The sequence below is a fragment of the Myripristis murdjan genome, chromosome 1 (genome assembly GCF_902150065.1).
Source record: "Myripristis murdjan chromosome 1, fMyrMur1.1, whole genome shotgun sequence".
Classification (NCBI taxonomy): Eukaryota; Metazoa; Chordata; class Actinopteri; order Holocentriformes; family Holocentridae; genus Myripristis; species Myripristis murdjan.
The window spans coordinates 3,060,941-3,073,047 of record NC_043980.1 but is presented as its reverse complement, the minus strand read 5'-3'; the positions used below and the strand labels follow the sequence as shown (position 1 = coordinate 3,073,047).

The 12,107-nt window shown below is 44.6% G+C and overlaps 1 protein-coding gene across 2 annotated transcripts in view; it reads left to right on the top strand.

The window, feature by feature from the left end:
- Positions 1-12,107, top strand: part of LOC115372715 (protein jagged-1a-like) — a 40,749-nt gene that overhangs the window by 14,860 nt on the left and 13,782 nt on the right. For both annotated transcript variants that reach the window (XM_030071980.1, XM_030071193.1), the window contains exons 4-13: positions 664-921; positions 1,715-1,775; positions 3,278-3,408; positions 3,762-3,881; positions 4,953-5,066; positions 5,937-6,050; positions 7,579-7,692; positions 9,618-9,664; positions 10,778-10,951; positions 11,767-11,917. In XM_030071980.1, the coding sequence (XP_029927840.1) occupies positions 664-921; positions 1,715-1,775; positions 3,278-3,408; positions 3,762-3,881; positions 4,953-5,066; positions 5,937-6,050; positions 7,579-7,692; positions 9,618-9,664; positions 10,778-10,951; positions 11,767-11,917 (1,284 nt within the window). The remainder of the gene's footprint in view (positions 1-663; positions 922-1,714; positions 1,776-3,277; positions 3,409-3,761; positions 3,882-4,952; positions 5,067-5,936; positions 6,051-7,578; positions 7,693-9,617; positions 9,665-10,777; positions 10,952-11,766; positions 11,918-12,107) is intronic.

The window sequence follows — 12,107 nt, the reverse complement described above, 5'->3', positions numbered from 1 at the left end:
GAGATGTTTGGGTGAAACGTCAGCTGGACGCACAAAGACAATAATCAGCTGTGAGCCCAATGACAACAGGGTTCACTTTTTAGAAAAGGTTTTTGTTTTTTAAATATGTTGGTTGAATCATAGATGAACCCTTTGAGACCAGAATGAATTCACTTGATTTGTTTAAAAAACATGGAGGAACGGTGATGAGCAAATCAGCAAGAAATTACAAAAGATTCAAGAAAATGACCAGATAATTTGGTAAAAAATTACCTCCCATCAGACTTTGGCTTTATTTTTCACTCTTTATATGCTACATGATTTAAAAAAAAAAATAAAAAAAAAAGTGTTTATTTCTTTTTAATTTTTGGTGCTTTTTTGTTTTGTAAAATTTTTTGTACAATTTTGTAAATTTTTTTGTACAACTTTCTTGTAATTAACTGTTAAATATATAATTGTAATAAATATAAAACTGTTCTCTAGTTTTCTTTTTTGCAAATTTTCTATTTTTGTTTTTAACCTTAATTCTCTGGTAACTCAATGGTCATTTTCTTGTAATTTAACTTTAAATATTATAATGTTTTTAAAGGAATCGAGTGAATTTGCACAGGTTTTGATTAATAGTGAAATGATCTGCCTTCGTCACTTCACCTCAGCGTTTGGTCTCTGTCCTCGTGTCGCCAGGCGTCGGCGGCGCCGTGATCGAGAGGGCGGTCCAGTCGGGGATGATCAACCCGAGCCGGCAGTGGCAGAGTCTGAAGCACAACGGCCCCGTGGCCCAGTTCCACTTCCAGGTGCGGGTCAGCTGCGACGAGCACTACTACGGCTTCGGCTGCAACAAGTTCTGCCGGCCGCGTGACGACTTCTTCGGCCACTACGAGTGCGACCACAACGGCAACAAGACCTGCCTGGAGGGCTGGTCCGGCCCCGAGTGCAGCACTGGTGAGGCTCCGCCCCCTTTATGAGGCCCCTCTGAGGCTCCACCCCTACATACAGCCCCGCCCTTGGGGTAGAAAGTAACACAGGCCATTTACTATGATAATAATAATACTACTTTATTTATATGGCACCTTTTCTACTGGGGTTACCTCAAAGTGTTTTACAGTAAAGTGAAAAAACAAACAGGCAGCAAAAAGTCAATAAGAAAAAGAAAAAAAAATGAAGATAAACCAAAGTAAGACATAAAACAACAAAATATGTAAAAGAATAGCATGAAGGAAGTGTATCAGTTAAAAGCAATGGTTAATTAATAAGTTTTCAGTTGTTGTTTATTTAAAAATGTTCTCTTATGTCTCCATCGTTTTGGTGCTGAGATTAAAAAAAAAAAACGTTTCGCTGATGATTCTCTTATTTATATGGACTGCACTCCGCTTTTTTTTATATACTTTCTGCTTTTCCTTTTTTTAAAATGAGGATGCACCTCAAGTTAAACTACACTTGTTTTGATGAAACATGAGCACGCACACACACACACACACACACACACACACACACACACACACACACACACACACACACACACACACACACACACACACACGGGTGTTAAAAGCCAGTGTATTCTGTCTGATGGGATAAATCTGGGATTTATTAGGATTACTGCTGCCGCCAGAGATTAGGACAGAGCAGTCAGTTTGGGGATGAGATGATCTGTGTGTGTGTGTGTGTGTGTGTGTGTGTGTGTGAGTGAGTGTGTGTGTGTGATGTCATCTTGCTGACTGTCTGTGTCTCTCAGCTCTCTGCAGGCAGGGCTGCAGCACCGAACACGGCTCCTGTAAAGTTCCCGGAGAATGCAAGTAAGAACACACACACACACACACACACACACACACACACACAGTTTTCTTTTAAAGGGCAGTCACACTTGTCTTTCATTTTTCATTCAATTCAATTCAAACTCCTGCGCAGGGAAAAAAAATGATTGGAGAAATTCATGCCCCACTAGTGAACTTTTGATTTTTTTTATTAAACTTTTAAAATCCATGTAATCTTGTAGAGACACGGGTCTCAGTCTCAAGAGAGACCCGTCCTGTGCAGATTCCCCCCATCCATCCACATTACAGATCAAATTTAATGTGATATTTCTGAAATTATTTCTTATGTAATTACATCTTTTCTTCTCATTCTTTTAGATTCTCAGTCATTTTTTCTTCCAGGTGTTTAACTCTGACCTGTTTCCTTTTGAGTGCCTCATGTTTTCTCCTCTGTTAGTTTCACTGTTTCTGTTTTTTTAGTCCTTTTCCAGGTAAGTTGTGTGTGAGCTGAAACAGATCCCGTGATCACACAGGAGGCAGCAGCTGCACCTCTTTTTTTCTTTTTGTTTTCTTCTCGCTGGTCACATGTCTCCTCCCGGCTCGGGCCCACCACCAGATCTGATGCGGCCTCGCGGCCCGGCGTCGCTCCTGCGCAGGTGACGGCTCGTGGGCTCGCCGGCGGCGGCGGGCTAATAAACTGTGTTTTACAACTTGTTCAAACCTGGCCAATCACTGAGATAAGCTGCTTACCGGCTGCCTTTCATGTTCCACAAGACTGATTGGTTTTTTTTTTTACGACAGACGCCAGCAGCTTCTGGCCCCCTCGGTCAGAGTTTGTCCTCAAGCAGAAACTCATATTTTACCTTCATCCTGTGGAAACCTGGGAGCTGCTGGGACGACCCGCGTCTTGTTTCACACGTCTTTCTTTGCGTAAAGTCAGCCGACCTTCACCCATAAATCCTGTGTGACTAACACCGACGACCAGTCAGGGCCGGGTGATCAATCAGATTTCATTTTCAATCACGGCGTTGAAAAACAATAAGGCTCTGGTTTCCTCTTGTCTCGTAAATCCAGCCCCGACTCGCACTTTCACCCCTCAGTAAAAGCCCAGATTCACTGTGAGCCCGGCTGTGGCTTGTTCATGTTTAACCCTCAAGGGAATCCACTGTGAAAAAGACTATTTTTTGAAATTGTAATAGTCACGATAATTATTATTATTATTGTTTCTGCCACTGTGCTGTGACACGCCGGTCTGAGGAGACAAACCACTGAAAATAATTTAGAAAAAGTGACTCAGTGTGTGAAAGCGCCTCCTGTCTGAGTCACATGACGTTAAACACTGAAACAATGTGTGTGTGTGTGTGCGTGTGTGTGTGTGTTTATGTACAAACTGTAATGCAGCACCGAGTCCAACACATGTTTCCCTCAGGGGGACCATAAAGAATGGAGTCATATCCAAACAGCGTGTTACGTGTTAGCCGGCTAACTGTGTGTGTGTGTGTGTGTGTGTGTGTGTGTGTGTGTGTGTGTGTGTGTGTGTGCAGGTGTCTGTACGGCTGGCAGGGAGAGTACTGTGATCAGTGTATCCCTCACCCCGGCTGTGTGCACGGCAGCTGTGTGGAGCCCTGGCAGTGTCTGTGTGACACCAACTATGGAGGACAGCTGTGTGACAAAGGTACACACACACACACACACACACACACACACGCACACACACACACACTGTCACTGCCTCACCCTGGTGGATCATGTTGTATTTACTTTCTCAGCTCTCCTGCTGCTGTTAAAGCATTAAAAACTATAAAATTAATTAAAGGCATAGTTCACCCATTTTGAACGATGTCTCTAAAGATGAATCGCCTGAATCCACTCAGATCATTAAGGAAATCAAATTTGAGTTGGATGATGTGTCGCAGAATTTTTACAGCTTGAAGATAGTTTAAAAAAAAAAGATCTGCAACAGAAGGTTCCTCCCTCACCTGTGTGTGTGTGTGTGTGTGTGTGTGTGTGTGTGTGTGTGCTCTGCAGACCTGAACACGTGCGGGACGCAGCAGCCCTGTCTGAACGGAGGAACCTGCAGCAACACGGGACCCGACAAATACCACTGCGCCTGTCCCGACGGCTTCTCGGGACAGAACTGCCAGAGAGGTGAGCGGCTGCTGCCCCGCCCACATAATCCAGCATAATCCCACTCCCTCCTCCAGGTTAGCTAGCCAGCGACACACACAGGAAGTCAGATGTGCTCGTGTCGATGTCAAACTGAAACATGTCGTTTCTCATTCAAATGTTTTTTTTTGTTTTTTTTTTTTTGCATCATTTGGATTAGAAACCAATGATTTCACATGTCAGAGTGGAGCGATCCCCCGCCCCCGTTTGATTGACAGCTGCTCTCATGAGGAGCAGCGGGACGGGGGGCCGCTGGAAGGGACTCAAACTCCATTTTATTACCGTTTGTGACCTTCAGGAACTCTCACGTCCTGCTGGAGGATGAAGGTAGAACTCTTTTTTTAAATTATTAAAAAAAAAAAAAACATTTTCTCTGGGTTTATTGTCGCTTTCCTCACAGTTGCAGAGCTGAGGGGCTTTACAGGGCGGGCTTCCATTCAAATATATCACAAATTTTAACCAAATTTTCAGAAAATCGGCAAAACAAAGTGAAAATTTCTGTGCATTTCCATCCACCTCTGTTATGTGAATATTTGGAGTCGGTTCATCGAGGTGAGCAACTTTCCCACCTCCACCAGGCGTGAAAACTGGAGATTTCCATTCAGCTTTTTAATGCGCAAAATAACAAATTGAATAAAAACAGGTGGATGGATCATGACCTGATGCATCAAACATGTCAATCGATTGATCGATCGATCAGCATCTCCTCCGTCACATGGTGTGTTGGAGCCGAGCAGAGCTGCGACCTGCTCAGGTGCTCAGGAGGGATTTTCTGCGCTCAGATCCTCGTCATGTGGAGCAGCTGAGTGAGGCGGGTCAGAGGTCAGAGGTCAGCGGGGGTCAGACCAGCTGAAAGCCCGGGTGGCCTCGTGGCCGGAGGTCGGAGGTTTGACTCCTGTGGGGTTCAAAGGGAGCGGTTCAACAGGGGGGTGTGTCTCCTGACCTCACAGTAAAAAAACTAAAACGTCCCAAAGTCAGACATCCGTCTCCTCCCGGCCTTTTCCTGTTTTGACCCCGAGCCGCCTCTGATTTGAGCCCTCTCTCTCTCCGTAGCGGACCACGCCTGCCTGTCTGACCCGTGTCTGAACGGAGGGAGCTGCCTGGAGACCAGCCAGGGCTTCGAGTGCCGCTGCGCCCCCGGCTGGACGGGACCGTCCTGCTCCAGCAGTGAGACACACTCCTTTAACGTTTCACCTTTTTGTTGTTGTTGTTGTTCTGTCGTCCCAGGAGCGCCGATGACCTCCTCCTCGTGTCTCTGTGGGACGTCCCGTCGGGTTTACTCCCACAGCAGATATCAAAACAACACGAAGCTTTTATTCTGTCTGCAGGAAATTCATGACATCTGGATTATTATGTCACACAGCTCCAGTTTTGTAATGAGGAGTGAAACGCTGCTTATGTTTCATATCAGTATCATGATCAGTATATATCACAATACGGCTCGCAAATGCAAAATCATGTCATGATCCTAATCAAATTAATGTTTACACCATTGAAGTGAATGGGCATGTTAAGTGTGATGCCAGATTTCAAATAATATTTCCAGCGTATGTCGTTTTTTCAGTTTTTAAATGATTATTTGTTTTGTTATCATCAGTTTGAAATATATATATATATATATATATATATATTTTTTTTTTTTTTTTTTTTTTTTTTTTTTCTCATGGCTTCACTGAACATATATATAAGATATTTTAGGAAAAAATCAGCTGATTCTGAGGGAACCAGGTGTTTCTTTGTTTTTGTTTTTTTTTTCTGAATTGGATGATTTTATATGGAATGACCCAGAATTAGTTTTTATCTCAAGTTTTTGGGATTTTTGTTCACAGTTTTTTTTTAAATATTTTATCTTCTATCTCCTCTGTATTTAGTCTTTTCTTTTTCCTTGGCCTCAGTCATTTTTATTTAAAAAAAAATTGTGTTATAATATAATATAATATAATATAATGTAATATAATATAATATAATATAATATAATATAATATAATATAATATAATATAATATAATATAAGTGAAATTCTGTGTCTCTGTCCCAGATGTGGACGAGTGCCTGCTGAACCCCTGCAGCCACGGCGGGACGTGTCAGGACCTCGTCAACGGCTTCCGCTGCTCCTGCCCGCCCCAGTGGACCGGCAAGACCTGCCTCATCGGTGAGTCCCGCCCACTCCCACAATGCACCGCTGCTCGGTGGTCACTGTCCTCACACATCAGTCTTTCATGTCTTCATCACCTGGACGGGACATCAGGGGTGCAGCAGGTCAGAGATAAATCAGGGTTAGACGTGTGAGCGCTGCAGACGTCTTCAGCCTGAGGCGCCTCAGCTGTTTCCAGGTGTGAGCGCCGTAATAACCATCATTAAGAAATGGAAATGAGCATATATCACATCTGTCATGTTTATAGATGCTTTACAAATTAACATTTAACACGGTATTACAATCATCAGTCACAGTTATTAGCCATTAACAAAGTATTATGTTGGCAGATACTTCATATTGTGTCTAAAATGTTGTTTACTGTTTGTTCAGTAAACATCATTAATTATCATTTTATTTTGTGTTAAATGTAAAATAAGTATTAATTAAGGGTTAATTAGCCGTCAGTTTATCATTTGATAATGATGGCTGCTGTGAGTCTCACTGAGCCGTTTGGGTTTCACGCTTCAGTTTCTGAGGCAGATTTGCCGCCAGCGACCGAACACCTGTGTTTAATTTGAGCCAATCACGTGAAGCCGCGACGTTGTTAAAGTTAGAGAGGAGCGCAGGTTAGAGCCCCCCGGTCCCCCGGCCCCTCGGCCCCTTGGCCCCCTGGGAGTCCTGAGGCTTTGCTAATCTCCAGGAGGATCCTGGGAGGATCGGCTGTGGTTTGGAGGGCTTAGCGTTCTGGAAGCTCACCGCAGCGCTAATCCACCACCAACCAGAACCCAGAAACCACCGGCCACAGGCGGCCGGCAGCGAGCAGCCGCCCGCCCACCGCCACCGCCGCCGCCGCCGCCGGTGGGAGTCCTGTCTGAGAAAATCAGCTTTTTTAAACGGTAAAACCACCAAGGAGCTCTGAGCCGGGGCTGCTGGGACCTCCTGCTGCTCCTTTAACTCTCTGTGGCTCAGCGGCTCCTGGTGGGACGACGAGTCTGACCTGCTGGTGCTGAAATGATGTCTCAACTTATCATTAATTGATTCTGATTTTGATAATTGTTTAATTGTTTTTGGTCATTTATTAATCATTTATTCTCACGATCAGGAGGCTGCTGTAACTGTTTTCCTCTTCTTTTCCTTTTCTTCTTTTTTTTGGCTGCTGGCTGCGTCACTTTGGACTCTGATCACCTCCCATCAGACTTTACCTTTTTCACACCTCATGCTCTAAATGATATATTGATTAATTGATAAAGTAAAACAATAATCCATAGTTGAATGTTGCTGTTGGTTACACTGGTCATGATTTGAGTCCTGGTGAAAGCAGCTGCTGAATTTTCTGTTCCTCCCCTGCCTCTCATCACATCTCTTCCCCCTCCTCCTCTTCCCCCTCCTCCTCTTCCCTCTCCTCCTCTTCTTCCTCCTCCTCTTCCTCCTCCTCTTCCTCCTCCTCCCTTGCGTCGCAGTGTGTGCTGCTTTTCCTCGCTGGTTGTTTTCCATGTCGACTTTCTGACCGCCGCTCCCTGATGTGTGTTTTTTGGGGGTTTAGACGCCAACGAGTGTGATGACAGCCCCTGCGTCAACGCCAACTCCTGCCGGAATCTGATTGGAGGATATTTCTGCGAGTGCCTGCCCGGCTGGACGGGTCAGAACTGCGACACCAGTGAGTAAACCGGCCAATCGGACGCCAGCAGAGCAGCAGCAGCTCTAAGAGCAGTGATCTGTGCTGAGGTCCAGTCGCAGCGCCGTCTCTGTCCTGCCTCCAAACCCAAACGCCGAGTCACCGCGAGCTCTCAGCAGCTCCACCGCCGTCCCGCTGACGGGGTGACGGTCGTGGGCAGCAGAGACCTCGCTGCTTCATTAGCTGCTTTTAGGATTTACATAAAATAAGACATCCACAACATCCAGGAGCAGAATAACAGCCTGAGCTCTGTGAGCGCCGAGCGGCAGCGGCATTTCATCTGTAACAGAGCAGGAATATCACCATGACTGTGCACACGGCAATATAATATGATAATAATAATGATAATAATAAGAAGAAGAGGAAGAAAACTTTATTTGTATAGCACCTTTCATACAAGAATTGCAGCTCAAAGTGCTTCACAATGAAAAAAACATTTGAAAACACATTAAATAAAACATTAAGGTAACACTTTACAATAACAGTACAACAATTAACATTAGTTAATGCCGTAATAAACATGAAGTAACAGGTAATAAACATTAAGTAACAGTTAACTAACTGTTAACTAATGTGTCTAAGAATCATGTACTAATGCTGTTCATGCTAAGGTATTAATTTATATGTTATTTAAGGGTTATTGTAGATATTATTAACATTAGTAAATGCCATAAAAATCATTAACTAACAGTTAATTAACCATTACTGCATTAACTAAAGTTAACTAACGTTAATTGTTGTACTCTTATTGTGAAGTGTTACCAACATTAAAAAGAATAAAACAGCACAGGGTGGAATGAAAAAAGGAAAAAGCTAAGTCTGTTTTTTACTGCCGGGAGAGAATTTTTGGCTTTCCGTCTGTGTTTTTCTTTTTTTTTTTTTTTTTTTATTAGCTTCCCTCTTTTTCCACAGTATTTGGTGACGTTCTTCTAGACTTCCTGCTCGGTGCGGAGCAGATTACAGATTATATTCTGGCCTTCCAGCTGCAGGTCGTCCAGACGTCACTCAGGAAAAATCAACCTCTCATATCTTTAGGAAAAAATTTAACAAAATAAATAACACAGCTCAATACAAAGAATAATAAAAAACATAACATAATGAATTCTATAGGACGGAATATGTATACAACAGATAATATAGAGTATGTAATATATAATCATAGTGTACACTTTATAATATAATTTCCATGTGGATGACCCTGAAGGACTGTCTGACCTGGTCCAGCCTTATGGAATACATTTTTATATCAGCATATAATCCAACATATTAATAAATGTAGATCTCTTTCAATATTTAATAAATAAATCATAAACATGTACATGAAAAAAATATATGTGTATATGTGTAAAATATTTGTTTTATCTAAATATATAAATAACAGGAAATACTAAAACATACCTCTAGAATATCCATAGACTTTTCTCCTTTTGAACCTTTGCATCGACTATGTGTAATATATATCTGCTAATAATCTAGATATAGAGATATAGATAGAGAGATAGATAGATGGATAGATGGATAGAGAGAGGATGGATCTGTACTCATAAGGTGTCTTTTTTTTCATTTTAATAGAATAAAAACAAAACAGAACCAGTAACGTTCTCCAGGCGTGGCAGGAAGAATCAGTTCTTTTGCAGGAGGATTTTTTTCTGTTTTTTTTTTTTGTTGTTGTTTTTTTTCTTTGTTTTGTGTGCGTGTTCATCATTTCTGTCAGGGGTCAAAGAGGTCGGGGTGGGGGGGGGGTTCCTGTGATGCGGCCCTGACGGGGACGTGAAAACCCAAATCCCTGCCTGTTTAAAACATGACGCTGGTCGGAGCGGCGGCCTAGCAGCCACGGCGGCGTTTCATAGGCCTTTGACCTTTGACCTTGTTGAGGCTCCTGGCTGACCTGTGTCTGTTCTCTGCAGATATCGACGACTGTCAGGGCCAGTGTCTGAACGGAGCCACGTGCAAGGTGAGCCGCCGCCTCCCACCTGAGCTACACACACACACACACACACACACACACACACACACACACACACACACACACACACACACACACACACACGCTGTTTTCCCTCTTTTCCGGGGCTATAAATAAAAAGCGCTGACACATGGTTATAGAACAGGCATAACTGAGTTGCTTGGTGGTGTGTGTGTGTGTGTGTGTGTGTGTCTGTGTGTGTGTGTGTGTGCGAGGCTCCATGACAACAGCAGATCACATTACTCCCAAACATTCTGGTTTCCCAACAGAAAATAAACAAACTTAATTCTTTTCAAATGCTGATTGCCCTTTTCTTTTTTCCCCTCTGCCGTTCCTCCTCCTCCTCTTCTTCTTCTTCTTCTTCTTCTCCTTCCTCTCCCAGTTTGGCTTGTTTATTTGGCTGCTTGTTCTGATCTCTCATGTCGCTGTGCATTACAAGCGGCTGAATTAACAAACGCCATTTTCACTTCTGTCTCCTCATTTGAGTTTTTCCACTCTTCTCTCCTCTCCCTGCTCTGCCTTTCCTCTGGCGGCTGGAGGCTCGAGCTCCTCAGCAGGAGGAGCTGCAACACTAAAACACTGCTTTCACTCCTCACACTGAACTACTGCTGCTGTCCTTTTACTGAGGGCTTTTACTTTGAAAGGAGGGCTTTGCAGAAAATATAGTTGCTTTTGTAAGTTCTTCTACTGAGGCAACACTTTCAATGCAGGGCGTTTACTTTGAAAGGACAGCTTAAAAGAAATGTAGCTGTTTTTGTAAATGCTGTTATTGAGATAACCCTTTCAGTGCAGGACTTTAACTTTGAAAGGACAGCTTTACAGAAAATGCAGCTGTTTTGTCAGTGCTTTCAATAAGGGAACATTTTCAGTGCAAAGTAGGACTCTACAGAAAATGGTTGTTTTTGTAGGAACTTTCACTGAGGGAAAGTTTTCAGTGCAGGGCTTTTACTTTGAAAGGAGGGCTTTGTACTTTTCCTGCAGGATTTCCTTTGGTTCTGATTGTGTTGTGAAAGTGAGGGGCGTGAGGACACACCCTCGGGCGGCTGACGTGTCTCTGACGTGTGTGTGTGTGTGTGTGTGTGTGTGTGTGTGTGTGTGCAGGACCTGGTGAACGGCTTCAGGTGTGTGTGTGCTCCGGGTTTCGGCGGCGAGACGTGCGAGAGCGACGTGGACGAGTGCGCCAGCGGGCCGTGCCTCAACGGCGGCCGCTGCCACGACGAGGTCGACGGCTTCCGCTGCCTGTGCCCGCCCGGCTCCTCGGGCAGCCGCTGCCAGGTGAGCCGCCGCCGCCGGGCCACGCCCACCCGGCCACGCCCACACACACCCACCTGCCCGACAAGCTCATCACCTGTCAGGTCACAGGAAGCAGCGACGGGAGTGGGAAGTGTTTCCTAGTAAAATCCTAAATATCACCATAACACCAGCTGGAAGGAGATCAGAGCAGACCAATCAGGGTCTCAGGCTAACCCTAAATTCGATATCGTCCAGATCGTTGCCTTTTGAGATAATAAAATCATGCATTTTCATATCTAGGTAATGATATAACAACAATAACGCCCTATGAAGTAACCACAGTGAAACAGAGGATTTCCAGCCTGCACATTTTGTGGAGCTGCAGAGTCGCTGTCATGTCACACACAGGGATTATTATTATTATTATTATTATTATTATTATTTTAGCGTAGCATAATGCTCAGCTGATAGATATATTGAACACTGACCAGGATATTAAAATGTAGGCAAGAAATAAAGCTCTTTTTTTTCTCGCTTTTGATATATTTCTGTGTGTTTTCGGAGGCGGTTCAGCCTCTGCCGCGGTAACTCCACCCGCCTCGCTGTAACTCCGCCCGCCTCGCTGTAACTCCGCCCGCCTCGCTGTAACTCCGCCCGCCTCGCTGTAACTCCACTCCACTTTGTTTCCTGTGACGGCCTCAGTCTGTTTTCAGAGGCTCACGAAACTAAAACTCATTTTGTCGTGTCAGTCGTCCAAACCCTCTCTGGCCAGTTACCACGGAGACGATTACTCCTCGGTGGTCATAGAAACCGTCCAATCACAGGTGTGGTTTGTGTCCTCTCTGTGCCCCCCCTAGCTGGACGTGGATTACTGCCTGGCCGGCCCGTGCCAGAACGGCGGCGAGTGTTTCAACCTGGTGTCCGACTACGTGTGCAGGTGTGCCGACGACTACGAGGGCAAGAACTGCTCGCACCTCAAGGACCACTGCCGCACCACGCCCTGCAAAGGTGACGCCCCGCCCCGCCAGGGTCGCCCCGCCCCGCCAGGGTCGCCCCACCCGGCCGGGACCACGCTCATGTCATGTTTCATCCATACATGTTTTAATGTTAAGAATTCAGTCTGTACAGCGAGGAGAATCAAGCCAGAGTCTGACAGGAAGTGATCCTCAGTTTGAGCAGCAGCCCAAAAAAAAAAAAA